The sequence below is a fragment of the Sycon ciliatum genome, chromosome 1 (genome assembly GCF_964019385.1).
Source record: "Sycon ciliatum chromosome 1, ocSycCili1.1, whole genome shotgun sequence".
NCBI lineage: Eukaryota > Metazoa > Porifera > Calcarea > Leucosolenida > Sycettidae > Sycon > Sycon ciliatum.
In genome coordinates this window covers 83,367,031-83,394,846 of record NC_088643.1, presented here as the reverse complement: position 1 = coordinate 83,394,846, position 27,816 = coordinate 83,367,031, and the positions used below count along the sequence as shown (strand labels likewise).

Here is a 27,816-nt window from a genome sequence, read left to right as displayed (position 1 = left end):
AATATTAAGCAAAATCCTGCATTTTGAGCGAAAAAAGGGGGGTTCCGGGCACCCAGGAACCCATACGGGGCACACGCCTGAGTAGTACAGACCGACATGTACCAGGGAGCTATAGTAGTATAGACCTACATGTACCAGGGAGCTATAGTAGTATAGACCTACACCTACAGTTGCACATCAGAGGCTCCGCTCCATGTAACACTGTAGTGGCCCTACATTTTTACTGCATAAATAACCAGTTTTCAAAGCTTTTTTTTTTTTTTTTTTTTTTCGTTCCTACACCATAACACGCATGCTCGGCCAGTCCTTCCTCGGCCTTGTTTTTACTGCATTTTCTGCGTAGTTTGCATTGCATGCCTCTTCGAGTTTTTCCAAAATATCTCCACGATGGACGCTGTTTTGGATTTGCTGCATACCCTGGCGCAGCCAGAGGTACAATCTGCCATCGCGGCATCCGCCCACTCCCGCGGAAAACAAATAGGAGACACCGTTTCGGGGAACGGTATACAAATTTCCTCAAATAATTCCGCACCCACGGGCGGATTAGACACTGGTCGTGGCACCACCGCAGCCTCTGGCGGTCAAGAAATGGAGGAGGCTCGGAACTCTTCCAACAGGGAAGGGAACCAGGATGACTCTCAGGTAGATGGCGGGGAGCCTTTTCGTTTTGTCTCATTGGCCGAACGTCGTTCGGCAAGCCTCGGTTTTTCCACGGACCGCCATTCCAGCAATGGCGGCCGGGCGCGGGGCCATATTAGGGGTGACGTCACTGACGTATCTGGGTCACGTGATTTACGTACAGATAGATCTAGATCATGCTCACGGGACAGATCTCCACCCCACTCACGATCTCCCCCTCGTTATCGTTCTGCTTCATGTGAACGACGTACACGTACTCGCCATAGATCGGCTGGTGCTACACGTACACGTAGATCTAGATCTAGATCTCAATCTGCGGACAGATGTCGGTCAGGGTCACGCTCGGGTGCTACGCACGAGTCCCGCCTGAGTGCCCGGGGACGACATGGCCATGGGTCACCCAGACGGCGCGAGTCGCACCGTTTCACCAGGCACCGAGATAGTTCTGGCACTAGTTCTAGCTCTGGTACGTCAGAATCTGACGATAGTGACTCCGACAGTCCTAGTGGCACATGTCCGTCATCCGACGACTCGGCTGCCCAAGAGCATCGCCGTGGTAGCGGCGCGGGCTTCGATCCTAAGGGGTTAGTGGACGACTCTGTATGGTCTCCCCCCTCGCACATGGCCTCGTACCTACGGGAGCACTGCCGTGGTTCCCTGTCCTTCGCTGAGCGTCGACGGGTGCGGAAACTGTGTCCCCGACCGGACGTGGAGGAAACGCGATGTCCACGCGTGGACCCGTTCTTGGCGGATGTCCAGGGCCTGGCCAACGCCAAGAGAGCGGATAGAATGCTGGCCAACATCCAACAAAAGGTTACGGACGTTTTCCGTCCCCTGGCCGCGCTCTGGGCTGCTATTGAGCAGGGCCGGCCGGTCCACGAACTGACCGAGCTGGTCCAGATGGCGATCGTCATGACGGGCGACGCCTCGAATGTATTGTCGGAGACACGCCGTCAGCGCCTCATGGCAGCGCTGCCAAAGAGATGCCCGAAGAGCCTGCTGCAGGGCTTGCGTCCTTCCGGTGATCTCCTCTTCGGTGATGGATTTTCCCGGGAGTATAAACGGAAGTGCCAGGAAATGGACGTATTCCAGCCACGGCCTTCTGGGCGGCGCCCGGGGACCGCACAGGACCGGTCGCAGCCTGCCCGTCCTGACCGTTTTTCTGGTCGTACCGTGTACCGGTCAGATCCAGGGCGGTTCCGCCCTTACGACAGGGCAGGACGGGGTCATGTCACCCGCCGGCCTGAGGAGCATTTCCGCCAGCCAGCAAAAAACGGCCGGGGCCAGCCCTTTCGCGGGCGCCCTCGAGGTCGTTGACGACCTCCCCCGTGCCTGGCTGCCTCACGGAAGCCCCTACCCCCCAGGTAGCGGGCCGATTGGAGCATTTTGCGGCAGCCTGGCGAGACCTAACGCAGGATGCGTGGGTGTTGAAGACCGTCTCAGGGTACTGCTTAGACCTCCACACCATTCCTTGCCAGCGGTCCGCTCCGACAGAGATGTGGTTCCCTCCCGAAAAATGCGCCATCGTCCACCAGGAGATAGAGGATCTCCTATCCAAGGGTGCAATTCGACCGGTGAGCCCATCTCCCGGCCAGTTCGTGAGCCGGTTATTCACCGTACCCAAGAAGGGTACCACCGCCGAACGTCCAGTCATCGACCTCCGCCACCTGAACGAGCACGTGCGGTACGAGCACTTCCAGATGGAGGGTCTCCACCTTGTTCCCCTATCCGTCCGAGAGGGCAATTGGCTCACAAAGCTAGACCTCAAGGACGCGTACTTCACCGTGCCGATCCATCCCCAGCACCGCCGGCTCCTGCGCTTCAGTTGGGAGGGCCAACTCTACGAGTTTCAGTGCCTACCGTTCGGCCTGTCCAGCGCCCCCCGGGTATTCACGAAGCTGATGAAGGTCCCGATCAGTGTTCTTCGTCGTCAGGGCATTCGTCTCATCCTGTATCTCGACGACCTTCTCCTGATTGCCGAGTCACGGCCGGCCGCCGTGCTGCAGACGCAGCAGGCCATTCAACTCCTAGAATCTCTGGGTTTCGTAATCAATCGGAAGAAGTCCATTCCCGAGCCTACGCAACAGCTCGAGTTCCTAGGATTTCAGTTGAACTCTGTGGCCATGACGATGTCGGTGCCGATCGACAAGGCGCGGAAACTCCAGCAGGAGTGCCACCGAGCCCTGTCCCAGCCCTACCTGTCCATCCGCGCATTGGCCTCACTCCTGGGCAGGATGGTTGCGTGCTCCCCAGGCATGTTTCTGGCTCCACTGCAATTCCGCCACCTTCAGCAGTTGAAGATTGCAGCCCTTCGTCGCCATCAGAGCTACCTTGCCACGGTACGCCTGACGCCGGAAGCCAGGACGGAGCTGACGTGGTGGGCAGCAGATCTAGAAACTTGGAACGGTCGCTCGATTCTCAAACCTCCCGCTCAGCTCACCATATTCTCCGATGCGTCCCTGCTCGGCTGGGGAGCGGTGTGCGGCACAACGAGTACTGGGGGTCAATGGTCCCCTACCGAGGCCAATCTCCACATCAATGCTCTGGAATTGATCGCTGCCTCATTCGCGGTGAAAGCCTTTCATCACCGGGCCTCTTACCGTCCTCTGCACATCAAGTTGTTGATCGACAACACGACAGCCGTCAGCTACATCAACCGCTTAGGCGGCACGCATTCCCGTCTCCTGTCCCAGATCGCTTGCGACCTCTGGAGATGGGCGGTCCAACACGATATCCGCCTCCAGGCGGAATATGTGCCGAGCGAGGAGAACCCAGCGGACCATCCTTCTCGGGGCTCCCTCTCCGAGTCCGGCGACTGGCGCCTGGACCCTGCTCTGTTTCGCAGGATTCAGAGGGCAGCTCCTTGGACCTTGGTGCTAGATCTGTTCGCATCTCGACTGAACACGCAACTTCCCGCCTTCTATGCTTGGAGGCCGGATCCGGAGGCTCTCGCTCTAGATGCGTTCTCTCAGAATTGGAGTCTCCCTCATCAGGACGCGGTGTATGCCTTCCCACCATTCTGCCTACTGGACAGGGTGCTTCATCGTGTGGCCTCACTCCATACTTGCCGGATGATACTGGTCGCACCAGTATGGGATACGCAGCCATGGTACGCGACTTTGCTGCAGCTGTTGGTCGATTTCCCCATGCTTCTGCCCACATTCGACTGCCTGCTACTCTCACCCTCGGGCCATCCACACCCACTGGTACTATCCCGCCACCTGCGCCTCGCCGCATGGCCTATCTCCAGCAGCGCTTCAATGCAGCAGGACTTTCTCCACAGGTCGTGCGACTCCTCTCCTCCTCTTGGCGGTCATCAACCAATGCCGCTTACGCATCGGCATGGGAGCAGTGGCTGGGCTGGTGCAGTCAACGGTCAGTGGATCCCGTTCGCCCATCTTTAGCTATGGTGCTCCAGTTCCTGGCCGATTCCTTTGAGGACGGCCGCAGCTACAGTACCCTGAATGTCTATCGGTCAGCGATGTCTGCTACCCTGCCTGAGCTGGATGGTGCACCCATTGGCCAGCACCCGTTGGTGGTGCGTTTGCTCCGTGGTATCTGCCTAGAGCGTCCGCCGCAGCCGCGGTACTCACATACTTGGGATGTGGGTATTGTCACTTCTTGGCTCTCTAAACTGCCTGCCAACACGGACCTGTCTCTCCCTGTCTTGTCTGGCAAGTTGGCCATTCTGATGGCCTTGACTGCTGCTCGGCGCTCTTCGGACCTCCACCGGCTAAGCCTCAACTCTCATCGTTTCTCTGCCGAGGGCGTGGTATTTGACTATCTCACACCCCCTAAGCAGCATCGCCCTGGTTCGGAACCAGCCCGACCTGTCACCTTTGCTGCCTTTCCTGTGACTCCTGCACTCTGTGTTGTGGAGTGCTTCAGGGAGTACTTGCGTCGGACCGCCGACCTGCGACAGGCATCTTCTGCACATCTGTTCCTCAGCACGAAGCGTCCGCACCACCCTGTCACCTCTGCAACGATTGCTCGTTGGATCAAGCAGGTTATGTCCAAGGCTGGTGTGGATACATCATTGTTTGGTGCCCATTCCACTCGTGCCGCTTCTACGTCTGCTGCGAAGCGTAAAGGTATGTCGACAGTGGACATCATGAAATGTGCTGACTGGAGTTGCGCATCTGTGTTCCAGCGCTTCTATTTCAAGCCATGGGAGGGTGAGACCAGCGGCTCTTCCCCATCGGCACATCAGCAGTTCTGCCGCTCTGTGCTTGCGCCGTAGCGCTACCAATGTTGGCCTGGCCAGGTTCTGAGTCTGTGACTTTGTGTCTACCTCAGTAATCCGATTGCTGTCTGTGCCTGGCTTTCTCAATGCCGTTCTATCTGTGCATGTGTATAGTACACGGCTTTCCTCATTTATTCTTCCTTTTGCCATTACGCCTGTGTCCTTGTTCTGGACAGGCCTTTTGTCACTTTCTGCGGCAAGTTTCCGTGGCACCGGTTTACCCTGTTCCTTACTGATTTGGTGGTGTGCATGGTGTGCTGCATGCCCGGTTGGGGGTTTTCATGGCCTGCGTTGGTCCCTCTCTCCGGTCTTGTGGTGTTCGCTTCACCTCTGATTTGAGCGTTGAAATCTACAGTGTTACATGGAGCGGAGCCTCTGATGTGCAATTGACGATTATACAAGGAACTCTGTTCTGATGTATAATCATAATTGCATGAAGAGGTGAAGCGAAATGTAACACTGTAGTCCCTCCCGCCCATCCCATTTACTTATGCACCGGGGAGTGCCCATGGGCTTTATCTTGGCCATTGACGCGTTCAAACAAGGCCGAGGAAGGACTGGCCGAGCATGCGTGTTATGGTGTAGGAACGAAAAAAAAAAAAAAAAAAAAAAAGCTTTGAAAACTGGTTATTTATGCAGTAAAAATGTAGGGCCACTACAGTGTTACATTTCGCTTCACCTCTTCATGCAATTATGATTATACATCAGAACAGAGTTCCTTGTATAATCGTCAATTGTAGGGCAGGCTAGGGAAAAGGCTATAGCTCCCTGGCATGTATAGCCTACGGGTGCTACAGTAACTGTTAATGTTATGCTCAACGAAATCCAGTCGCGTCCTCATGTAGTAATATTAGTACTCACATGTTACCAAGAGTCCATAACCATACCTACATGTACAGTCAAAAATGTCCCACTTCACAAGCAATGGAAAGTTGTGTTGTGAAGGGGATAGGAGTTGAAGATGGCTTGACAGCCAGAAATCGTTTAAACATGTCATGTTGCTAACTAACAAAGATTCAGAAAATCCGATAACTTTTTTTACACAGTATAGTAGTAACAAGAGTCCACACTCTTGGTAGTAATAGTAGCTTAGGTCCTATCCGCACACAAATTGCTCAATGCCCAAAAGGGCTACATGTATTTTCATGGCGCTGAAATATCTCGTCTTGCAGTAAAACAGTGTGCATCTGCCTTGCTATTATCGTACTACACTGACAGACATACAGACACAGTCGCATCTAGAGGTACATACACACGCACATCGTAGCACTGGGTTTAGTAAGCTCACACTGGTATACATAATTATACAGTAGTTCTACAGGGAAAGTGATACTGTTGCGGTGCTAATCCAAAAAATCGTGGGTTGCATCGTGGCCTGGGGGTATTGGGGGTAGTGCCTGGGGGTATTGCTTGGAAATAGAGATAATTGTTTTCAAATAAGAGATCATGTGTTTCATAACGTGCAGTGCTAACCAGATATGGACTGCATGCAGAACAGACAGAGTATTGATATGGACTGCATGCAGAACAGACAGAGTATTGATATGGACTGCATGCAGAACAGAGAGAGTATTGATTATTTACCAGTATACAACACACTGGGCATACTCGTCCCCGTCGTGTCTTATAATGTCATGATGGGTTGGTGACGTTCAGTCTAATGGTTATGTTAGATCATGAGTCATCAGGATACTACTTGGTGCACAGAGCTTGCCAGAGACAAGCTGGACAAGGATACGGCGTGTGCAACGTATCCCTGCCTACAGCACAGTTCTAAAAGAAAAGAAGGAAAGAGATACTACTAGTGTTCACCAGTGACAATAATGTTAGCAGCCATGACTTCACATGTGGTCTAATAGTGCAGACATGCAAATAGTGACTACATCTCACACATGTACGGAGTAGCAATGTGAAGGAGTTCACTGCAACATGCCATGGTGTAGACGCCTCAGTTTCAAAGTGATACGTGAAAAGATACCATTCACAGTGTCATACACGCACATTCTGAGTTTCCATTGACTGGTGCTTGATTACGTTAGTGGAGGATCATATCCACGCGGTTGTGTGGCTATCACTGGAAGAGCGGGTACATCCTTAGATAGCTGCTCTTGACTGAAGTCATGCATAACATCAACTATCCTGAGAGATCAACAGATCAGATCGACCTTCTGTCCCAGCCACTTTCAAGTTCTGCGCAAACAGACAGCATGGACAGGTGGACAGGTGCATGCTTCAAAAGCAGTCCTACAGGCATTCCAAGTGATGGTAAACAGGGATTAATGACACTCACCATTTTCTATGCTAGACGAACTGTAAAAAAAGTCTGCAATAGTCCAAAGAAATAAAATATTTAATTTGATGGAGGAGCCCAGTTACATATCTGGTCGTAACTTTGGTGTCCTTTGGCCGATTTTGGCGATCTTGGGCTTTCTGGAAAGCTCTTGGCCAGAGACAGCGATAAGCAGCACTCCACCAGTGGATCCACAGGATCAGCGCCGCAGCGTGATTTGGAGCTTCAAAGCCAGCACTGTGAACGCCCAACTCAAATTCTCTGCCCTTTCAACAAATTGTATCGCAGATCGCTCCAATTGTTTTACATGAGAGCTGAAAAACATGCCTTTGCGATGACGTGAACTATCTGTGGCTGCGTGGGCCGCAAGCCAGGCAAAATCCCGAAAAACGAGTTCAAATTGCACGCGCCCGAGTTGACTTCGCTGAGCGAAATTAGGCCGAGCCTCAAAACTCTGCTCCCTGAACGCCTTCGGGTTTTTCGAGCCGATACTGAGATCAATTCTAATGTCGATAGACCTTTCAATTGTCCGATTTGGCCAAGGGACAGCCGAGTTACGCCAAATTGCGCTTTGAAAAGTATGCACTGTGCACTGGTATGGATATATCCGTACTATGGGCTGAAAGGGCTACTTGAGCTCATCCAAATAACCATACAGCCACATATCTTACCTTCTCGTTGGCAAGATGCAGTAAGCAGACGAAAGCAATAGGCACAGACAGGTTCTTTGTCATGTTGGCAGAAATCTTATGCGGTAGTGTTCCGTACAGGCTGGAAAAGGATTGAGTACCAGCACATTCATCTTTGCTCTCCGTGTCTTTGCTGGGCTCAGGAGCTGGTGTGTTCTCCTACAGCAACAACAAGAGATGGAAAATGATTGGCAGCAAAATGTCAAATACAATGGTAATGTATTCTCCAAAGTATAAGCCGCGCTTTAAATACCAGTAATTCACCCCGATAAACAGGTCTGTATTTCGTGACAAAAAAATCAGGGCGTATAATCCAGCGCGGCTTTTACTCTAGAAAATGCGGTATGCATTGGGAAGGTGTGTGTGTGTGTGTGTGTGTGTGTGTGTGTGTGCGTGCGTGTGTGTGCATGTGTGTGTGTGTGTGTGTGTGTGTGTGTGTGTGTGCGCGCGTGAGCACGCGCATGTGTGTGTGTGCTAGATAGCATGTGTGCAGTGTGCATATGTGTTACACATCTGTGTGAGCCTTGAGAATCAACATCTGTCGGCTGTTGCAGCTTGGCCGGGTTCGCTGAACTGGCAATGAACAGCAAAAGCATGTACAAGGCACTGGAGTCCTGGCTTGAGTGCCCACTCTTCTAACTACTTTGTAACAAAGATTGTCAACTGCCCAGTACATCATGTCACCCATAAGGGCCCGGTCCCACATGCAGTGGCGGATCCGCTGGTGCGACAAGGTTTTGCGGGAGTGGTGTCGCACCTCTCCTGCGACAAAATGCTCGCGTGGTCTCACATGCTCACGCGTGCACGCGTGGCGAACGAAGCGAGCGCGCCTCTCTGACTTCCAAAAAATTCAGTGCAGCTCTCCTGCAACTCAAGCATGCTTTCACTTCGAAGTACGCGTGTCTGTGGACAGAACTGTTTCGTCCTTTGTGGACACATCAACGCAGCACTGATGTACTGTTGATGTAGATACTAGGTGTTGGACAGATCGTTGTTTTTGTTGAGTATCAAGCATTAGCTACATGTCGTGGGTTCGGTATTGTTGACTTTGAGTCTTTGTTCTGTATACTATACTAGTAATCTGAAAGAATGGATTTTCCGTTGGGTAGAGGTCGATTGGCGAGACGTTGTCGACAGGCAATGGAGACCGCAGCGACATTTTGTTGCTGAGTACTAGCACGAACTTGTTGAGCAGCACGTCGACGATAACCAATGGCAATGATAACTGCTACAGATACTGGTAATAGTGGTACATGTATCGCTCTTGCTAGACCTACATCACAGTGGTCCGACTGCGTGGTTTTACATGATGGCCATGCTTGGCTGCTCACAGGTCCGGGATTTGGTCTTTGGCCGACGCCGCAGCCGTCGGTTTCAGCTTCTCGGCTATCCACCTATCGCTCCGTATCTCTCTTCATCCCTTGGCCAAACGAGTCTTGACTTCAACATACATGTACAACTGCAGCCGTAGCTGCTCTGACTAAAGTCAAACTGACCACTTCATGATCGAAAATAAAATCGAACAACACAAATCGCTCACTATGTCAGAGTGTCGCAGGAGCGGAACTTCCGCAGGAGAGTATACGCTCCAAAAATTTTGGAGTAGCGGATTTGAACTTTCCGCCACGGCGGAAGTTCCGCTACTCGCAGTTTCCATGGTGATACACGCTGTTGCGACACCGCTGCAGCGGATCCGCAACTCTCAAGTGCATGTGGGACCGGGCCCTTACTAAATAAAATTAAAATACTCAATCAAGCCAGTCACTCAACGGCTTTTAACTGCAGTGACATCATCTAGTGACATCAGCTAGCACAAACTAGCACAGTGTGATCAGTAGAGATAGGAAGCCGATGACAATGTCTCATTAATTAGGACCTCTCAGTGCCGTGCAGTATTAGCTCACAGAGCATTGAGGGAAGACATCACCCTCAACAACATTCAGCCGAATGTAATGGATCTATAACATGGCGCCTTCTAATTCGAAAAGGGTGAAACACAAAACAGGGAAGGGCAGTGTGGGCAAAACAGCTGCCAAACATTACATTAGTCATTACTGTGCGTGTGTGTGTTGGGGGGGGGGGGGGGGTATTTGAAACTACAAAAATATTAATAACGTGACATCATCAGAGCACCACCACACCACCACTGACAACGACAACACAAAACAGCAGCAGTAGCAGCAACAGCATGTCAACAGTATGAAATGAAGCTTACCTTCTCTCCGGGTTGAGTCAGCACGGACCAAATTCCGGACTTCAGCTTCTTCACATCCATTTTCTTTGCAGCCTTAGCATAGTCGATTTGAATACGCTGGACCTGGACAGAAAACAATTGAATGCAAAGTTCATCGCCACGGGGGGGGGGGGGGGAAAGAAGGTCAACTTAGGTCATACAATTGTAATGACCTGGGGGGTCATTTCGTTGCCATCCTGAGGAATGCATGCAAGGAAAGTAAGTAATTAGTTAGTTGTCAAATGGTTTCACCAATGGCGTGGCAAGTATTAGTTGTGTATCTTGAATTCTTGATGAGAGGTGGCACAGGGTAGTGAAGGGGATGCTTGGAGAGCATGCCAGAGTATGTCATACCCCACCACCGGTATTTCTATCTCATGCCTGTACAGCATCATACTATAATAGTTACTAGATGCAAGGCATAGGCAGCAACTGTGCAGTACACAGTTTTCAAGCACCTTGACACTAACAACATCCATCAGTAAGTGTTAGGTGTTGTCTGCAGCAGTAAGCTAGCTGATATACTGGTAATCACCAGACAGGACTGGAATCCAATCTGCCATGCATGTACATGTACAGTACATTCTTCATCAAGGACATGGAGTTGAGCCTCCAGACTGTCATTTACAAGTCACAAGTAGTAGAGTACTAGTATGTGTGTTACTTGGTCATGCAATGACTGTGTAAACCCACTCAAATCCTTCCTCTGTGGGCTCCACTATTGGCACTAATCTAATAGTAATACTATTCATTCATAAAGGCAGCGGAGAACAGAGAAAACCGGCTAGGTCATTGTTGTAACACTGCGTTTCATGCACGTAGCAAAGCTAAGGCAATCCTCAGACAGCCTTTAATAGCTTGCTTTAGCTTTGCTATGTGCATGAAATGCAGTGTTACAACAATGACCTAGCTTGTTGTCTCTGTTCTCTGCTGCCTTTGTGGTAATGCTGCATCCTTGTGGTGTTGAGCACTCTCTAGTCTAAGCAATCTGGGGATTCTCCCTATTGAGTATTGTAATGCTATTCATTCAGTTGTCAGTATCACTGTACAGCTGGCCCAATACATGGTACATGTTAACATTACACTTGGATACAAAGCGGCATTCTCCAGTCCACTGTACCGGTACAAGCAAAATACTTGTACTGGCAGATGCTAAAGCTGGGCAGTGCAAAGTCACCTGTACTTCTAAGTTCTGTAGCATTGGTACTGGCAGGCTGCCCAGCAGCAGCAATGTAGTGAAAAGTGTACATCTGATAGCCAGGATGCAGTCTTAGCCTTCACAAAACATAATAAAAATGTTATTATTACTTCCTGTACAATGGCATTTTTCCACAGTATTGAAGGTGGTAAATCCCCCGCCGGCGCCGGTAATCAATGTTGCCCTTGGTCAGTGACCCGAAATTGCAGAGGCTCTCAGAGTGTTTTACTGCTTCCTGAACCGGGCTAGGCACAAAGAACGAACCCCTGCATGCTGTGCATACTGGACGGTAACACAATGACGTAATGATGTTCAGACAGGCGGTCATAACAAGGTGACACCAACTGATGGAGAGTGCACAGCATGGCTGTACTCTACAGTGTAACTGTTAGTCTTGGTGACATGCACCCTCACTGGCATTACACCACACAGTCTTGGTGACATGCACCCTCACTGGCATTACACCACACAGTCTTGGTGACATGCACCCTCACTGACATTAGTATTACACCACACAGTCTTGGTGACATGGACCCTCACTGGCATTAGTATTACACCACACACTGTGACACTGTGCCACTGTGCCCTGCATGCTGTACTGTAGAAGAAAAGCTAGCCATGGACCCAGCAAGGGGTAAGGAGGATCAGACAAGAGCCCTCACTTGAACTTCTTTAGCAGCATGTCAAGTGGATGGGCATTGGACATAATTTCCCCAGGCAGAGGCAGCAGCAGAGAGCAAGACTGCACTCCAAGACTGCTAGTGCTAGTGCTACCGATGCAAGTACTAGACTGCACTCCCAGACTACTAGTGCTACCGGTGCAAGTACTTGAAAGTAACACCACTACTAATAGTACACTATCATTCATATCAAGACTGGAATTGAAGTAGTTGGGAAGAAAAGTACCTGCAGGCTCCCAGACCCCGATGCCCCGAACTATACTGGGAAGGATTGTGCCCCTAGTCATGAACCTGTGCAGACTGTAGTGGCAGCTAGTGAGTAGTGTAGTGGCTTGCAGCCAAACCCAGGAACACTGACAGAAATCCATACTAGACTAGAGCTCATCAGGCAGGCACAGGTAAGCTAGCTCCAGGCTGGTGGCACCAGGTACTAGTTTTTGCACTGTTGACAGTGGAAAGTGGAAATTGACTCTAACTAAACATGTTAGCTGGTACATGTACATGGTGTGATGTGACATGCCATCCATCAGCAAGGGAACACCTACATCCTATTCCCCAGAAATACTCCCTGGGAAATTCACTATAATCACATCCCCTTTTGAAGTTCCTCCCAGCACAAGAAGAGGGGAGCATGGACTCAGACTAGAAATAGTAGGCATGCCATGCTAATTACGATTCTGTGTTCTGGCGCCCCTCTTGAGTTATTCAATGCAATGTATTGATAAGTATTATGGCGTGCTACATGAGCACAGGACAGGAAGTGAAGAGAACAGGAATGAGGACTAGCTAGACTGCCTCTACCAACTTTCCCATGTCCTGACAGTCCAGTATAATAATTATTATGCACTGATTACGCATGGATTTGTCCAGACACGCCACATTATCATTGACTGACTCCATACAACATTTACGCATATCTACTAGTATAGAATTTGGTGATATGAAGTGTGTGTGTGTGTGTGTGTGTGTGTGTGTGTGTGTGTGTGTGTGTGTGTGTGTGTGTGTGTGTGTGTGTGTGTGTGTGTGTGTGTGTGTGTGTGTGTGTGTGCAAGGTAGGTACGGAGCCACTACGCATGAGGAGGAAATGTGTAGACTAAGTTGCAATGTGCATCATGGAGCAGTTTTACAGCATTAGGCTGCTTTGACACCTGCCCTCTATCTAAGCATCGCAAGCCAAAGATCCAGGGATGGAGAGAAAAGTATTGCTGCTACATGCATGACCGTAGTCCGAGTACAGTACCTTTCTGGGCTGAGCAACCAGGTTATCACCGAGTAGCATGCTGGGATCAGCTCCTCTGGCTTGCTCCAGGAAGCTCTGCATCTGCATGTCTGCCAAGCTGGCAAAGTTGTCCATGGTCATGCTGCCCATGCTGCCAGCCGCTGCTGCCTGCTGAGCAGCGTCATCATAGTCATCATCATCGTCACCACCACCGCCAGCACCACCAAAATCACAACCCCCTGCTGCGTCTTCTTCTCCCGCATGCTGACCAGGACCAGAGTTCTGCAGAAATGTAGCCCCCACAGCAGCAGCACCACACCACCACCAGCAGCAGCAGCAGCAGCAGCAACAGCAAAATAACATAGAAATTAAAACATGTGCTGCAAAATTCACCAAGCTTTAACACTTTCCATGCCGGGCCCCTTTTCTCCAATCGGCTGGATGTCCAGTGCACTGACTCTCTTGCTGTAGTTTGCGCGCACAGCTCTGAATGGAATTTATTCTCATTTCACTCCACCATGATGGATTTTCATCATCCTGGGCTCGTTGGAAAGACCAGGACCAAGCGAATCCATCATGGTAGATCTCAGCAACATAGACACACCAGGGCCACTTCCACCTCCTCTCCGAACTACTCCACCGTGCCTCGGAACGGCACAACAACTCAATCTCACGTTCTTGTTCGGCATCTTGCCCAAATTCACCCGATTTTCACGATTCGAACTGCGCTGCAAAGCTGAGATCCAAGCGCTTCATTTGATGTCCATCACGCATGCGTCGTGCCAAAGGGAAATCCCCTAGCACGCTCCAAAAAACTGCGAAGTCATGAACAAAAAAATTCGTGTTCACTCCGGCCCGTGATTTTGGTGTTCATCCTGTTGCCGCTCAGTGATTCTTTATCCCATCGCGACGAACGTTATATCCGCGGAAAGATGAGCTCAAGACCTTTCCAACGGTGTATTGACTGTCGCGATGCGTTTATGTTTCACAGAGTTACGATAGTTTGTACACTTGTCTATGCACTGCAATATAACGTGCGCACTACGAGGACGAGATATCTCGTCCTTGGCCAATCGCGTGGGGGTCTGTAGGACGAGTTATCTCGTCCTTGGCACTGAAAGGGTTAAGCAAACCGTGCTTCTCTGAATATGTGTCTCGCATCCCTCTTTCCTTGACAAAGCCACCGTCTCGAGTTTTCACAATTCCACTCCTCTCAGTTAAATGTTTCTAGTACATAGCTTGTATGCCGCACAGAGATGAAAGGAACGTCTTTGGATTATTTGTGGGACACAGTACCTGATGCGTTCTATAGATACATGATCATAAGTTCATAACTCTCAGGGTGCAATGAGAGGAACCAAACATCGCACTCTAAAACACTTCACAAGGTAAACAACACCGGTATAGTCCTTATGCACATTGTACAGATGTACGAAGTTCTGTACTAGGGCCGTAGGTGTGTACATACCCGGTTGGGTGTTCATTGTGTGCTATACAGTGAGTATCGTTTATAAAGTGACCGGGTGTAACGATATACCGGCTATAATGATCGAACTCGCCAAAATCAAAATCAAATCACAAAAATACAGCTAAAATGTCACTATACACACTATTATCGGCTATACCGATATATCGCTTATTGTGATGGGCTTCAGGAAGCAAACCATATCAAATGCACAGGAAAATATCGTATATACTGATCAAGAGTGATGATCACAAAACAATTGTTCTTCAAATTTAGTTTATTTCTTCCAAAACTGATCCAGTGTTGCCTGGATGCATCTGGCAGCAGACGTGATTGAGAGAAAATTCTTCCCTGTATGCTGTAAGCAGCCACATGTACACGTGGCTGCTTTTCATGCTTTTTCCAGCATGTACGCATCATTTCATGCACAGTCATGTGCCATGTGTCAGTCATACATGCAAATCGGATATAGTGATGCACCGGATATAGTGATAAATTATCGAAAATCAAAGGGGCACGTTATATCCACTATTTACTGTACATGCGTGTTTGACCCATTTAGCCTCATAATTCGCGGCGAACAATCACTTTTCCAGCTTCTTCACTTCGGGATTGAACTAACGACTCGCTAGATCACTGTCGAAAAAGTGTTCGTATGAAATGCCTTCAGGGCCCGTTTCGCTGTGGAAATAGCAATAAACACAATAGGGTCCTGCACATTCAACACCCAACCGGGTCTACGGGATTTCGTGCATCTGTACAACGTGCATAAGGCCTATTGTGTTGTATTGTCGCATTTGTCGGGCGCTGAAAAACAAACAGGCTGGGATCTCACCAAGCACGTCATGCCGCTATATACAAGGTGAAGCAATTGCGCCTAGACAGCAGTACACGAGCAGTAAGAACGGCCTAGGCTACAGTACTGATCCACCCCATTCTGAGGCACCCAACAATACAGCATTGCTGATCCTACTTACAGCAGCCACAGCTCCAGGAGGCAAGCAATACTCTTCGCAGTCACGCTGATTCTGATAATTATACCACGGCATATCGCCTAAAACAGCAGCACACACAGATCAATAGGATGTTAACAGGGTTGCATATCACCTACACGAGCAGCACAGATTGATAGTATATCAACACGATTACAACGAGAACATGGCATGACAACACTACACTGCACACCGGTGATAGAAAACTACTACCATGTATCAATACATATGGCAGACATCTTCAGCACAACGTATAGAGGTGGCACTACAGCATGCGCCCTGTGTACATGTACGCTGCCGTAACTGGATGTTGCACTCCAATCAACTGGTTTTACCTTTCAACTGTTTTCACTCCCCTCTCTGATCATTTTTCGCATGTAGGGAATCACAATCGGTGTGGCACTATCTTTACGTCCGCTCTGGGCGGCCACTTGACCAAGCACACCGTTGTTTGCATGTGCCCGCTGGAGCGCCTCTTCTCTGCTGTAACCGTTGAATGTGTTTGGCATGAGTCCCGCATGCTACGTAGCACGAGTCTAGAACTTGGCAGGACCACTCGCAGAAACACTCTCTATATTTGCAGGCTCAGAGATTTTCTGTCGGACTTGCAGTCTGGTACTTTAGAGTTTTCACTTGAGTTTGTATTCGAGTTGGGTGTTGAGTTAGAAGATGTACTGAGGATCAGTGAGTTGTCTTCAACTGTGTCTGCACGGGGTGCACCAAGTTGCCGAATCACAACATATGGAATGTGTCTATGCCATACACCAGTGATGATCAACATTATTGCCGACTACACACAATTCCTGAGAAAATACTACAAAGAGGCACTATTTGCATACAGTATTCCGAAGCATCAACCACTCGCATTGCCCCACACGGCAGCAGAACAACCCTGGATCTCGCCTTAGCTGTGGATTGAGTGATAACCTCCTGCACGGTTCTCCCTTGTACTATCAGCGACCACTTTGCGGTCGTAATTGACCTACCTTTCAAGTGCACTGTGGAACCTCCTGCTGTCAAGTGTGGTCATAACCTAGCAAGGATCGATATGAACCGATTCGCTCATGACTTGCATCATTGTGACCTGGAGAATTTTTCAACCGCTCAGACTGTGGATGCCATGTGGTATTCTTGGACTGACAAGATTGTTTCCGTTTTAGACAAGCACGCTCCTGTCCGAACGTATCGGCCTAAATCTTCCTCCCGCACACCCTGTCCTTGGAAATTACCTGCCCTCCACGACGCTATTCTACTTCGCAACGCAGCACATTGTCGCTGGCGAGCCTCGCCGACTGACATGGATCTGCGAACTGTATTCACGTCAGCACGAGCCGAGGCTAAGCGAATGTCCCGACGCCTCAGGGCCAAGTACTACAAGAATCTTCTCATACGGAGTCAGGCAAATGCACGCTCACTTGGAAGACAATAAACGAGCTCAGCGGCCGGACCAAAACTTCCACTCCACCCTCTGTCAGTATAGCAGCACTCAGCGAGCAATTCAGTGGAGTAGTCTCCGATCCAAGTAGACCTGTGCAGCTATCCCTACCTTGTGGTCCGTCACCACGGGATCCTTTGCGGGAATTCCAGGCCACTAGTGTTGAGGAGGTATTCACCTTCCTCGTGAGAATCGATGCTCGTAAAGCTGAGGGCAGCGACAGCATTCCGGCATTCATCCTGAAGCATTGTGCAGCAGCCCTCGCCCCGTTGCTATCCATATTAATTAATGCATCCCTTTCGTCTGGCATTGTGCCCGTCTCCCTGAAGATTGCAAATGTTCGACCTCTATTTAAGTCTGGTGACAAGAACGCATCTCGCAATTACCGTCCCATATCTTTGCTGCCAATAGCATCGAAGATCTTGGAGAAGATAGTCCACAAACGCCTGTGTGACTTCTTACAAACCCATTCACTTTTGCCCGCCAATCAGTTTGCGTACCGGCCACAACACTCCACGGAAGATGCCTTGACCTTGGCCATGGACCGCTATCTGTCGTCAGCAGACCACCAGCTACATACTGGCGCAGTACTAGTGGGCATGAGCAAGGCATTCGATAAAGTACGGCACTAGCTCATGATCCAAGATTTGTTTGCTTTGGGTGTATCTTCGACTGCATTGCGTTGGTTTGCGAGCTACTTCACGGACCGTCGACAGGGAGTAGTTCTGGCGAGTGGGCAGTGCTCGGGCCAAACTGCATGCGAGTGTGGAGTCCCTCAGGGTAGTGTGCTGGGTCCTTTGCTGTTTTCACTATATACCATGGACGTCCATAGCGTCACCAGCCCTGCACACTCCCAACTGTTTGCGGATGACATCCTTCTCGACACCGCAAGCAGATCCGTAGCAACCCTAAATCAAGTCTTATCAGTTGCTGTGTCAAACTTGGCTGACTACCTACACGGGAAAGGCCTGGTTTTAAACCCCGACAAGACGCAGGTCTGAGCCATTGAGGCATCACGCCGTAGTACCCTGGAACTCAATGTTAACTGCAACGGGGCGCCTCTCACCCAGACCACCACTGCTCGCTTTCTGGGCCTACAGATCGATTCCTGTCTTCGGCGGGACGCGCAGGTCTCCAGCATAGTACCTAAAACTTCCCAGAAGCTAACCACCCTGAGAACCATCCGCCCGTCGCTATCTGAATGCCAGTCGCTCCTCTTCTATTCTGCCCTTACACTTCCTGACATGCTTTATGGATCAAACGCGTTCTTCTCTGCACTCATGGCTCAGCAGCGGCACCAGCTCACTGTCCTCGACAAGCGATGTGTTCGCTGCGTAGCCAATCTGCCTTCTCGTCCCATACCACTCCTATATACACTCGCCTTCCCCTGACCCCTGTAATTGAACGTGCCAAATGCAAACTCCGTTTCCTTATGCACCGTGTCCACACCAGCAGCATCAGCACTCTTCTGAAAGATAGAGTAGCCCTCCAACCTCCCAGTAACACCCGTGGCAATGACAATTGCAAATACGTTGTTCCGCTAACTCGGTGAACATCTGGCGACAGCCGACCATTGGTTTCCGCCGTGAAGCTTTGGAACATCCTACCACAGGAACTCACGTCCACTCGTCGTCCAACCCCGTTAAAAGATTGCTGAAAGTGTTTTTCTACGGTTAATATGGCTGAATAGTACCTCCCTCTGGCATAGGTCCTCATCTTCCTATTTCTCTCTGATTGTCAATTCGTTCGAACTTGACTTGTAATTACCGGTCCATATACTTCCTATTGACTGTTTTCTCATTTTCTCAAGTGCAGCTTTATCGAGCCACACTTTTTATTCTATCGCCATCATAATATTGGGCATCAATGCCCGTTTGGTTTGCGATGTAAAATAAAACTTCAAATAAAAAAACAAAAAAACTCACACTATAGTGTACATGTACATATAGTTACCCGAAAAGTCGGACAAATCATACAGGGTCGGTTACTGCCACCTTCAATCATGCGAAGCTACTAATACCCGTATTATCTCTAATATAAGCATGGTCCTTTATTTTTTCAATGTACCTCCGCCCCGTGCTATTAATGGAGACGTTCCTTTATTGGAGACTGTTCCATTATTATTTCAACCTCATTTCAGCGGCATGTTGCCATGCCAAATTCATGTCAGACACACACACATTTCAGGGTTTTTTCGCCGGTACAGACAATGATTTTACACAGTGTGCTTTTAATGGAGACTGAGCACATTATTTTTTGAATGCCGCCCCAAGGTGTTCTATTATTGGAGACGTGCTATTATTGGAGACTGTACTTATATTAGAGATAATACGGTAATCAAAAATTGCACAGTGGTGTATACCTGTAGGTTCTGGGCGACCAACCCAGCGTGATTTGCAGGACATTTTCAGGTGGGGATTGCAGACAGTAGAGAGGTTAAGTTACAAGTTTTTTTTGCCTTTTTACAAAATTAATATCAAATCTTCCAACAAACTTGATAAAACTATGGAAACTCACACAAATTCGATCGGGATGACCAAGCGAAACTTCCAAAACTCACGTCACAAAACTAGTAAACTCACGTAAAATACGTCAAATTTTACGCGAGTTTTTGAATTGTTGACGTAAAAGTTCTCGGACGTAAGAATTTTACGTGAAACTTTAAAACCTCTCTAGTAACCAGACACACCCACCAACACCCATACATACCCAACCACCCATGCGCACATGTCCCCCCCCCCCCCATACACACAAACGCACATGCACACACCCACACCCACACAAGAAGGGATTGCACCACCGGTACATACCTCCATGATCTTTATCATCGTCTGGCACTTCCATACGAACCAGCTGAACATACAGTTGCCACACATACACACACACACATACAAATACAAAGAAGGCCACCATTAGCTAGGGGTGAAACAAGTACATCATAAAGCTTTCAAGCAGGCCTTTCCAGTTTCTGCTATGGAGTGAGCTATCCAGTACTCAAAAGGGAAAGCTAGCAGACCACACTATTTTCTTACGTTAAAACAGTTTAAAACACATACTCATTGTCGACAATACTTCCTATCGTTATAATTTTCAGCTTATGTCACAATGTGTACCATCCAGCGTAGACAGAATGTGGCCAATAAAAAGTTAGTTGTATCGTAGCCTTTTCTGTTCTGCTGTGGGGTTTTTTCAAACTGTGCACACGGTACAGTGTAGTTTAGAGCTGCAGGCGTGTGCATGTGCATATCACTAACAGAGTGGCAGTACCCTGCTTCCTTTTCTTTCAGCGTGTGCTCAATACCTAGCAAGGCTCAGTGAAGCATATGGACAAGTCCGCAAGCCTATATGGGTGCCGAGCTGAATAGGTTTGTTTTTACTCTCCCTCGCCATAGGGCTTGAAAGTGCTACGTCACAGCATAGCAACAATTTCAAAAATTCAAAAACTGGATCCACTTGGATCCAGTTTTTGTATGGATCCAAGCACATTTCAAGCGGTCTTACCCACAGCATTGTCAGTGAAACTGACTGATTTGGCTACTGGGGGCGGGGTTACAACTGGTGGCGAGATAAAAGTCACACCTGTATGCGACATGAGTGGGTTGCTATGCACCCACATACTTAGGCAATAGCAAAGTCACACCTTAGTGGATCCAAAAATAGAAATCTGATGTCAACTTACTACTCCCTGGCCGTTTTGACGTCATCACTTTCAAGCCCTATTGGGTTGATCTGCACAGTGATCCGTGTCTGTACTGTGATCCGTGTCTGCACAGTGATCCGTGTCTGCACAGTGACAGCATGTATTGTGACTTTGCCTCACCCTTTCACCTTCTACCTGTAGTACTTTATTTTGTTCTTGGCACACACTATAGGATGTATACTGATGAGTGTGACGTGAAAATCGATTTTAGAAAACCTTCATGACTTTGTTGATGTGTAGTGAACTACTAGTGATGACGGCGGAATTTATCCTATTTATTGCTATTTCGAAATTATTGTCTCCACGTCGTCTACTTATCTAAATACAAAATATAATTGATTTACACAAGTCGGGTTTGGGGTGTGCACTTGCCCATCACGACAGAGCAAGCGTGGCATTCCCATGGGTTCTTATGGATTCCTCGTTCTTTTTGTTCCTTTTGTGCCTCGCAAACACCAAGACCCCGTTTACATGACGACAATCGGCTACATGTACATAGCAACGTACCTTCCATTTAGGATTAATGAACAACTGCAAGAGCTCATTGATGTTGAAATGAAGATCTTCTGGTAATGTTGTTTGAGCAATTGACTGTTTAGACAGCGTTCCTTTCGTCAGAAGAGTTGCCTGAAACAAAACATACAACAATATGGAGTCTATAAAGTTGAGTGCACACAATAATTGACCGACTTACGAACGTTTGAGCGCATGCCATCCATCGTGCACCAGTGATGGATCCAAGTACACACCGAAGTTAAAGTGTTAAATAACAATGCTAACTACAGCCAGGTGATACACAACACATAAACAACTAGTCAAGTTTACCTTGCTCTGTGCAAACAGCTGCTTGCTGCCCAGGCTCGAGGTGAAGTCTATTTCAAATGCCTTTCGCTTGGCACGCTCACGAGTCTTCTCGCCGGCTGTAACTGAGCCATCAACATTGCTTGAGTCTGTACATGCCACCACCATATGAACAAGTTGGAAAAGAGAAACATTCTGTAGAAACACATCATTCCCTGTGTGAGGTAGTCAAGGAACACACTACCTGACGCATTCTGTTCTGTGTCCCGCACATACTGAACAAAGGCAATCATATCAGGTAATACAAGATGAAGTTATTGCGCTGCACTGTGGCAAAAGCAGCTGAAGTCAGTCATAGAAAGTCCAGGACAGAGTGAGAACGCCACCAACAGATGGCACTCACCTTTCGACCGTGGCCGAAGTTGCCAATGCCTGGGACCAGCCCAGTTGGCCAGGTGCTGCTGATCAAAGTATGAGTACTCGTTAGGCTGTGTTGCCACCGACAGCATTAGATTGCTAGACGCACAGCTAGACTGGCCAGCCACAGCTATCATTGTTCTACAGGTGCATGGCAAGGGGCACAGGAGAGAGGGAGGGAGAGAGAGAGGGAGAGAGAGAGAGAGAAAGAGAGAGAGAGAGAGAGAGAACCAAATCACAAAACAAAGCTTTAAGAGTATGCCGTGATGTGGTGTACTAAGCTAGAAGTAGAAAGATCAAGCTAGAGTGCAGCTGATCAGAAGTTGACAGACACCTGTACAGTGTACTAGTGAGCATGCAACACTGGACAGATCAGAAAACATCAAAATAAGACACAAAATAGTAGAATATACTAGTATGTATGACGTTGCTCTTACTTGTCACCGGGCTGTACAGGGAGTGTTACGGGCAGCGTGACATCCCCTCCCTCGACAAGGCCATCATCTGCCATGCCACCATCGCCACACATATCGGGATAGTCCTGCAGAGAAAGCGGGCAAAGCAGTTCTATACGAGAGATACACTTCTATTGCTGCATGTCTACTGTCCACACCCCCCCCCCCCCCGCAACAAAAAATTCCAAAAAAATCACGGTTTGAGTGAGACTCGGTAAGACCGAGTTTTCCACATCTGCAGGAACTCCACCACTCTCAAGGATCAAGGCATAGATGTACCCCCTCCCCCACAATAAGAAGAAATAAAATCAAGATGAGAAAATACCTTCTGAATAACGTTAGTCTGCACTTCGAAGTGGAGCTCAGGAGTTTGCTAGGAAGCAAGTAAACAACTTACATTGTCACCTGGCCCATCATAACCCACATTGTCATTCTCATCACTCGACTCTCCAGCTTCATAGCGATAGTCTGCATAACAAAGAGACACGCAACAAATGAGAAACCGTTTGTCAGTTGCTATAGAGCTTCTAATGCCTGCCAATGATAGCAAGAACGGAGAGTACGTGTCCGGATATTATATTTTAGGACTATTTGTGAGTAAAATAGCAATGAAAAATATCAATTGTGCACTCATAACCATGTATAAACAATTAAAATGAAACAATTCCAGAACGTTTTCGTGTGACCATCATCAGTGGAACATCGTCACATAGTAAGAATAGTAAGTCTGCCATCTACAAGCATTTGGTGTCCAGTCCGGATTGTCGTAAGTTGTTTGACGATTCCTGGTTTAGTGTTATTTGTCGCGCGCGTTTCTTTAAGCAGTTGCAGGTGTTGGAAGCTGTATATATTCGCACACGTGACCCTGTTCTATGCAAGCAAAAAGAAAATGTTGTAGCACTCACACTTTTTAAATAATACGCACTCACCAGTTTTTGTTCACACGCACTCACAGCTGCCACATTCATCTACTGCTACCATTCTCAGATACACTGCAAAGGTTCACACTACACGCGTTATGCATAACCGCTAGCTGTGCTGCATTCTCACGCTTCTTTTCATATTACTCTAGCTATATAACTGGTTGTTTTAGTGATTCTTACTATGTGACGATGTTCCACTGATGATGGTCACACGAAAACGTTCTGGAATTGTTTCATTTTAATTGTTTATACATGGTTATGAGTGCACAATTGATATTTTTCATTGCTATTTTACGACTGTTGTCTCCTCGTCGGTTATTTAAATACTATTTGTGAGTATTTGCTATACGATAAATCAGCATGGTCAGCAGCAATCACACACTTGATAGGTTTGCACTATATACTACAAGTGTACGTCCATTCTAACCAGGGAGTGGTAAAATACCTACTCTCTGATTCTAACTGCTCCTCTCGAGTTACGGTGTACTGTGCACGTACAAGTACCTCAACACGAGAGAGAGAGAGAGAGAGAGAGAGAGAGAGAGAGAGAGAGAGAGAGAGAGAGAGAGAGAGAGAGAGAGAGAGAGAGAGAGAGAGAGATCAAGAGAGAGAGGGAGAGAGATCGAGACAGATTGAGAGAGAGAGAGAGATTGAGAGAGAGATCGAGAGAGGGAGAGAGATCGAGATCGAGATCGAGATCGAGAGAGAGAGAGAGAGAGAGAGAGAGAGAGAGAGAGAGAGAGAGAGAGAGAGAGAGAGAGAGGGAGAGGGAGAGGGAGAGGGAGAGAGGGAGAGAGAGGGAGAGAGAGAGAGAGAGAGAGAGAGAGAGAGAGAGAGAGAGAGAGAGAGAGAGAGAGAAGAACAGGGCACAAGCACGTGGTTGGCAAAGTGGTTCGAGCTTTGGCCTTCCAACATAAGGTGGGTCCGATTCCCAGCGTGAGTGAAGATTATTTCCATCCCCCAGGAGACCCATCTGGGATTGGGTACCTCACTTTGGTCGGTGAGGCAAAGAGCGACGAGGGAGAGGAGATGAGCACCACCCTCACTATGTCAAGCTCATTGAAACAGAGGGTCTCTAACACCTCGTGTCCCTGCGGTCACAATTGACTATGTGCCGCTAGCTTTACCTGTACTCTCGTACCTACCTTGCTGGAATCTTGCTTTGGATGGCGTGGTGGATGCGAGAACATCATGCACACTAAACGTATTGCCCACCTGGACGGGTAGTAACGCAGTAGCAGACACGACATAATCATATTGAAGTCAGGTGTAACAATAAGAAAACCAAGACAAACCAGCTTCTGAAGCAAGCCTGGCACATCTACTTCCAAAGTAACTATAGTAGTTGCTACACAGAGGAGAATGTGGCATTCAACCACAATGCACTGTCCATGCAAGTGTGCTCAGCTAAAATACTGATAGATTGTGCTATGCACACCAAACGTTCTGCTCGTGTTCAAAGTACACGTAGCAGGAGCAAGCAAGCCTGGATACGCCGATTATGGACAATGACCAAGACAATAATCGCAGTCGATGGTATAAAATTCTTCATAAATCATTCGGGGTTGGCACAGCATTCAACGCAAAATACACGATATGCAGTCAAAATGAGCAGAGCTCAGCCAGCCAACATCAGTGGTTTTTCAGTACATTTGGCATCGACTGAACAACCAGAAAGAGAAAGAGAAGCCTAGCTCTTACCCCTGCGTGCTCCTCCATGAACAAAAACTCCGAAAAGTCGGGACAAATATCTAGACCGCCAAGTCGAAGAAGGTGAAGGTGATCTGCAAAAGGAAGCAAAGACATACGACGACACAATGTGAAGACACACAAGGAGTGTTAGTTTACGTAAAACTGAATCGCAATTCATACGTCAAGTGTGAAGTCAACATAGGTGTGAGTAAAGACACCACAGGAACATACCTGTCCTGCTCAAGCGAATTGATCTCGGTATACAGGGACTCGCTACTGGGTGGTGTGGTCGAACGCAGACAACGCTACCAGTGGTACTTCACCAGTATCTCCGTGCCTCCGGTCAGGGAAGCCCTTTGACCTTTTAAGATCCTGAAACCACCCGGTCCAAGCCTTATGCCAGAACTCTTGGAAGGAACTCTGTGTCGCTATTTGGCATTGATTATTTTATTTGCAAAACCCTACTACATGTGTATATTATTGGGATACTAATGGCTTGATAAAATTACAATAGCCGATATCTCAAGAATCTGGGCAGTGTTTTAGCCCCACTGCATAACCTGTTATCCTGTAACCGTTGGCATTGGACCAAGCGTCAACAAGCAGCATTCGATCAGTGCAAAGCCATGCTGCTAGAAGAACCGGTTTGTATGTCCTAGGAGTCTATGATCCGAAGTTGCCAGTCGTAGTGACATGTGGGACAGGATGGGATAGGATGTGTGAGGTGTACTTTCAGTGTGAGCTCACCTCTGAGTTGAGACAGGTCCGTCGTCATCTTCGGATCATGGCTGGACGAGGCTTCTGTTTCCGTCACCACTGCGGTGGGCATCACGACTGCATTGGAGTCGAGTATAACATCGCAGCTGTCACCGCGAGTGGACAGCTGATTCAACAGCAAGCCCTTTGGTCCTCCCTCGTCGAACGTGGCAGAGGTCTTAGAAAAGAGTGGATCGACCTGAAAAGATATCAGTACAAGAAGGGGAGTAGCAGTCACATAGCGACAGAACAAAATGCCTGTGCAAAATAATAGTATTCCCCATGGGTCATCAACGAAAGTGTCAGAACACCACCAGTATAGTGCCAGTATACTGCAAATCCAGTACTATGCATGGATACACTATCCTCCAGGCACCCTAGAATACTATTTGTAGCCACAACATTTTTATACACACAAGCACCACTCACCTCAAATTCAAGGTCAAATTTCTTCACGTTGAGTGCCTCGGTGTTTTGCTCCACAGTTCTTGAGTGACGCAACTGCAATCGGAATGGAAAACAAAGAACCACAGGCAAGAGAAAGTCTTGTCAAAATAAGCACGTGCAAATCTTGCTGTCAAACTCATTTCACAATTGGGCAAAGTGTCATTGGGACTCATCACCCAGTACTCGTATGCAGCCAGTGAGCTACAGCCGTGTTGTCGACATTTCATTTGCATACCCGAGTTCAAGCACAAGCATGGTGCGAACAAGTGAGCCGCTCCTTCTGCCACTTCCACCAGTAGTGAAGTTCTGAAGAAGATGAGGGAAGCACTTGCTAATACATTTACTGTACACCCGGAGACCTTTGCTATCCGAAATCCTTTGCGGCTTTCACGATGGGTGTGAAATTGCAAAAGTAAGCCGGCGCGAAACGTAGGACAGTAGTAATTGAAAAGAAGCTCACCTTCTTCTTAGATTTCCCAGTACGTTTGTTGCCCTCTGTACCATCAGCAGCTGCATCATTGTCAGCATCACGTTCGCTTGGCTTGCGCTCTGAGCAGATGATGCGGAGAAGCGGTACGGCGAAATCAACAACAGAAGAAAAGATCATCATCAACTCCTTGAGCTTCAAACCAAGGAAGAGATTGCGCGTGCGTGTGTGTGTGGGGGGGGGGGGGGGATTGTTAGAATGTCACTTGACCAAGTGATCAAGCGAATAGCCAAAATGAGTAGGCAACGTGTCAAGACATGCCCTTTTTTCAGAAGGTCTGCGGAGGCCATGTCAAGACGCCTGGCCTGGATATCGGCTATCCCGAACATGTCCCATCACATCAACACACATCCTGGCCTGGATACCGGCTATCCTGAACATATCCCATCCCATCAACACACATCCTGGCCTGGATACCGGCTATCCTGAACAGGTCCCATCCCATCAACACACATCTTGGCCTGGATATCGGCTATCCCGAACATGTCCCATCCCATCAACACACATCAGGTGGAGAGTTGCATGTGGTGACAATGGCGATGACTCAATCGCAATGCTTCTATCCCATTAGATCTACCATACCAGCATATATACAACTCAGTGACACAACATTTCTATCACTTTGAATGGCTCTTTTGATGATGGCCTAGGCAAAGAACAAGCGTCGCGAGGACCCTGAACTGGCAACTTTCATGCTGTATGTTTCAGAGGGTGTCTTTATCATTATGTGTTTACTTCAGCATGCACATTAAAAAAAGCCTGTCTCGCTCAGACTTAGTCGGACTAAAGATATCCATATGGTAGGCAATTTTGCTAGCACTTAGAATGAGGCCAGCATATGAGTGATAATATGCTTTGCCCACCTTGACCAGCAAGACCGCCCAGGATCTTATAGGTGTCAGCATAGATTGAGTCAACACGTCCAGAGTAGATCTTGGCACTGGCATCCAACGTGCAGCCAGCAACCTAGGGCACACATACACACACACACACACACACACACACACACACACACACACACACACACTACTACTACTACTATGATACAGCTACCC

The 27,816-nt window shown here is 48.4% G+C and overlaps 2 protein-coding genes across 2 annotated transcripts in view; one reads left to right on the top strand and one right to left on the bottom strand.

Annotated features, from left to right (window-relative positions):
• Positions 1-1,260: 1,260 nt before the first annotated feature.
• LOC135808326 (uncharacterized) lies at positions 1,261-4,879 on the top strand. Its single transcript, XM_065321502.1, has 3 exons — positions 1,261-1,722; positions 2,175-3,512; positions 3,674-4,879. The coding sequence occupies exons 1-3, from the start codon at positions 1,261-1,263 to the stop codon at positions 4,877-4,879; spliced, it is 3,006 nt and encodes a 1,001-aa protein (XP_065177574.1).
• A 1,277-nt stretch (positions 4,880-6,156) lies between these two features.
• The window catches only part of LOC135805916 (condensin complex subunit 2-like), a 28,579-nt gene continuing 6,919 nt past the window's right edge, over positions 6,157-27,816 (bottom strand). Inside the window, exons 4-20 of the mRNA XM_065320036.1 lie at positions 27,625-27,727; positions 26,735-26,823; positions 26,257-26,328; positions 25,819-26,026; positions 25,081-25,163; positions 24,525-24,594; positions 22,854-22,924; positions 22,439-22,542; positions 21,988-22,142; positions 21,609-21,733; positions 21,291-21,410; positions 19,894-19,936; positions 15,634-15,710; positions 13,213-13,473; positions 10,077-10,178; positions 7,844-8,020; positions 6,157-7,072 (exon numbers count right to left, since the gene is read on the bottom strand). Coding sequence (XP_065176108.1) covers positions 7,013-7,072; positions 7,844-8,020; positions 10,077-10,178; positions 13,213-13,473; positions 15,634-15,710; positions 19,894-19,936; positions 21,291-21,410; positions 21,609-21,733; positions 21,988-22,142; positions 22,439-22,542; positions 22,854-22,924; positions 24,525-24,594; positions 25,081-25,163; positions 25,819-26,026; positions 26,257-26,328; positions 26,735-26,823; positions 27,625-27,727 — 1,920 coding nt within the window. The 3' untranslated portion in view covers positions 6,157-7,012. The remainder of the gene's footprint in view (positions 7,073-7,843; positions 8,021-10,076; positions 10,179-13,212; positions 13,474-15,633; positions 15,711-19,893; positions 19,937-21,290; positions 21,411-21,608; positions 21,734-21,987; positions 22,143-22,438; positions 22,543-22,853; positions 22,925-24,524; positions 24,595-25,080; positions 25,164-25,818; positions 26,027-26,256; positions 26,329-26,734; positions 26,824-27,624; positions 27,728-27,816) is intronic.

Bases quoted from the DNA above. Each gene is read 5' to 3' on its own strand.
- LOC135808326 (XM_065321502.1), top strand. From the start codon at position 1,261: ATGGCCTCGTACCTACGGGAGCACTGCCGTGGTTCCCTGTCCTTCGCT. The intron at 1,723-2,174 runs GTATTCCAGCCA...ATCGTCCACCAG, and splicing joins GGAAGTGCCAGGAAATGGAC to GAGATAGAGGATCTCCTATC. The intron at 3,513-3,673 runs GTGCTAGATCTG...CCTACTGGACAG, and splicing joins GGGCAGCTCCTTGGACCTTG to GGTGCTTCATCGTGTGGCCT.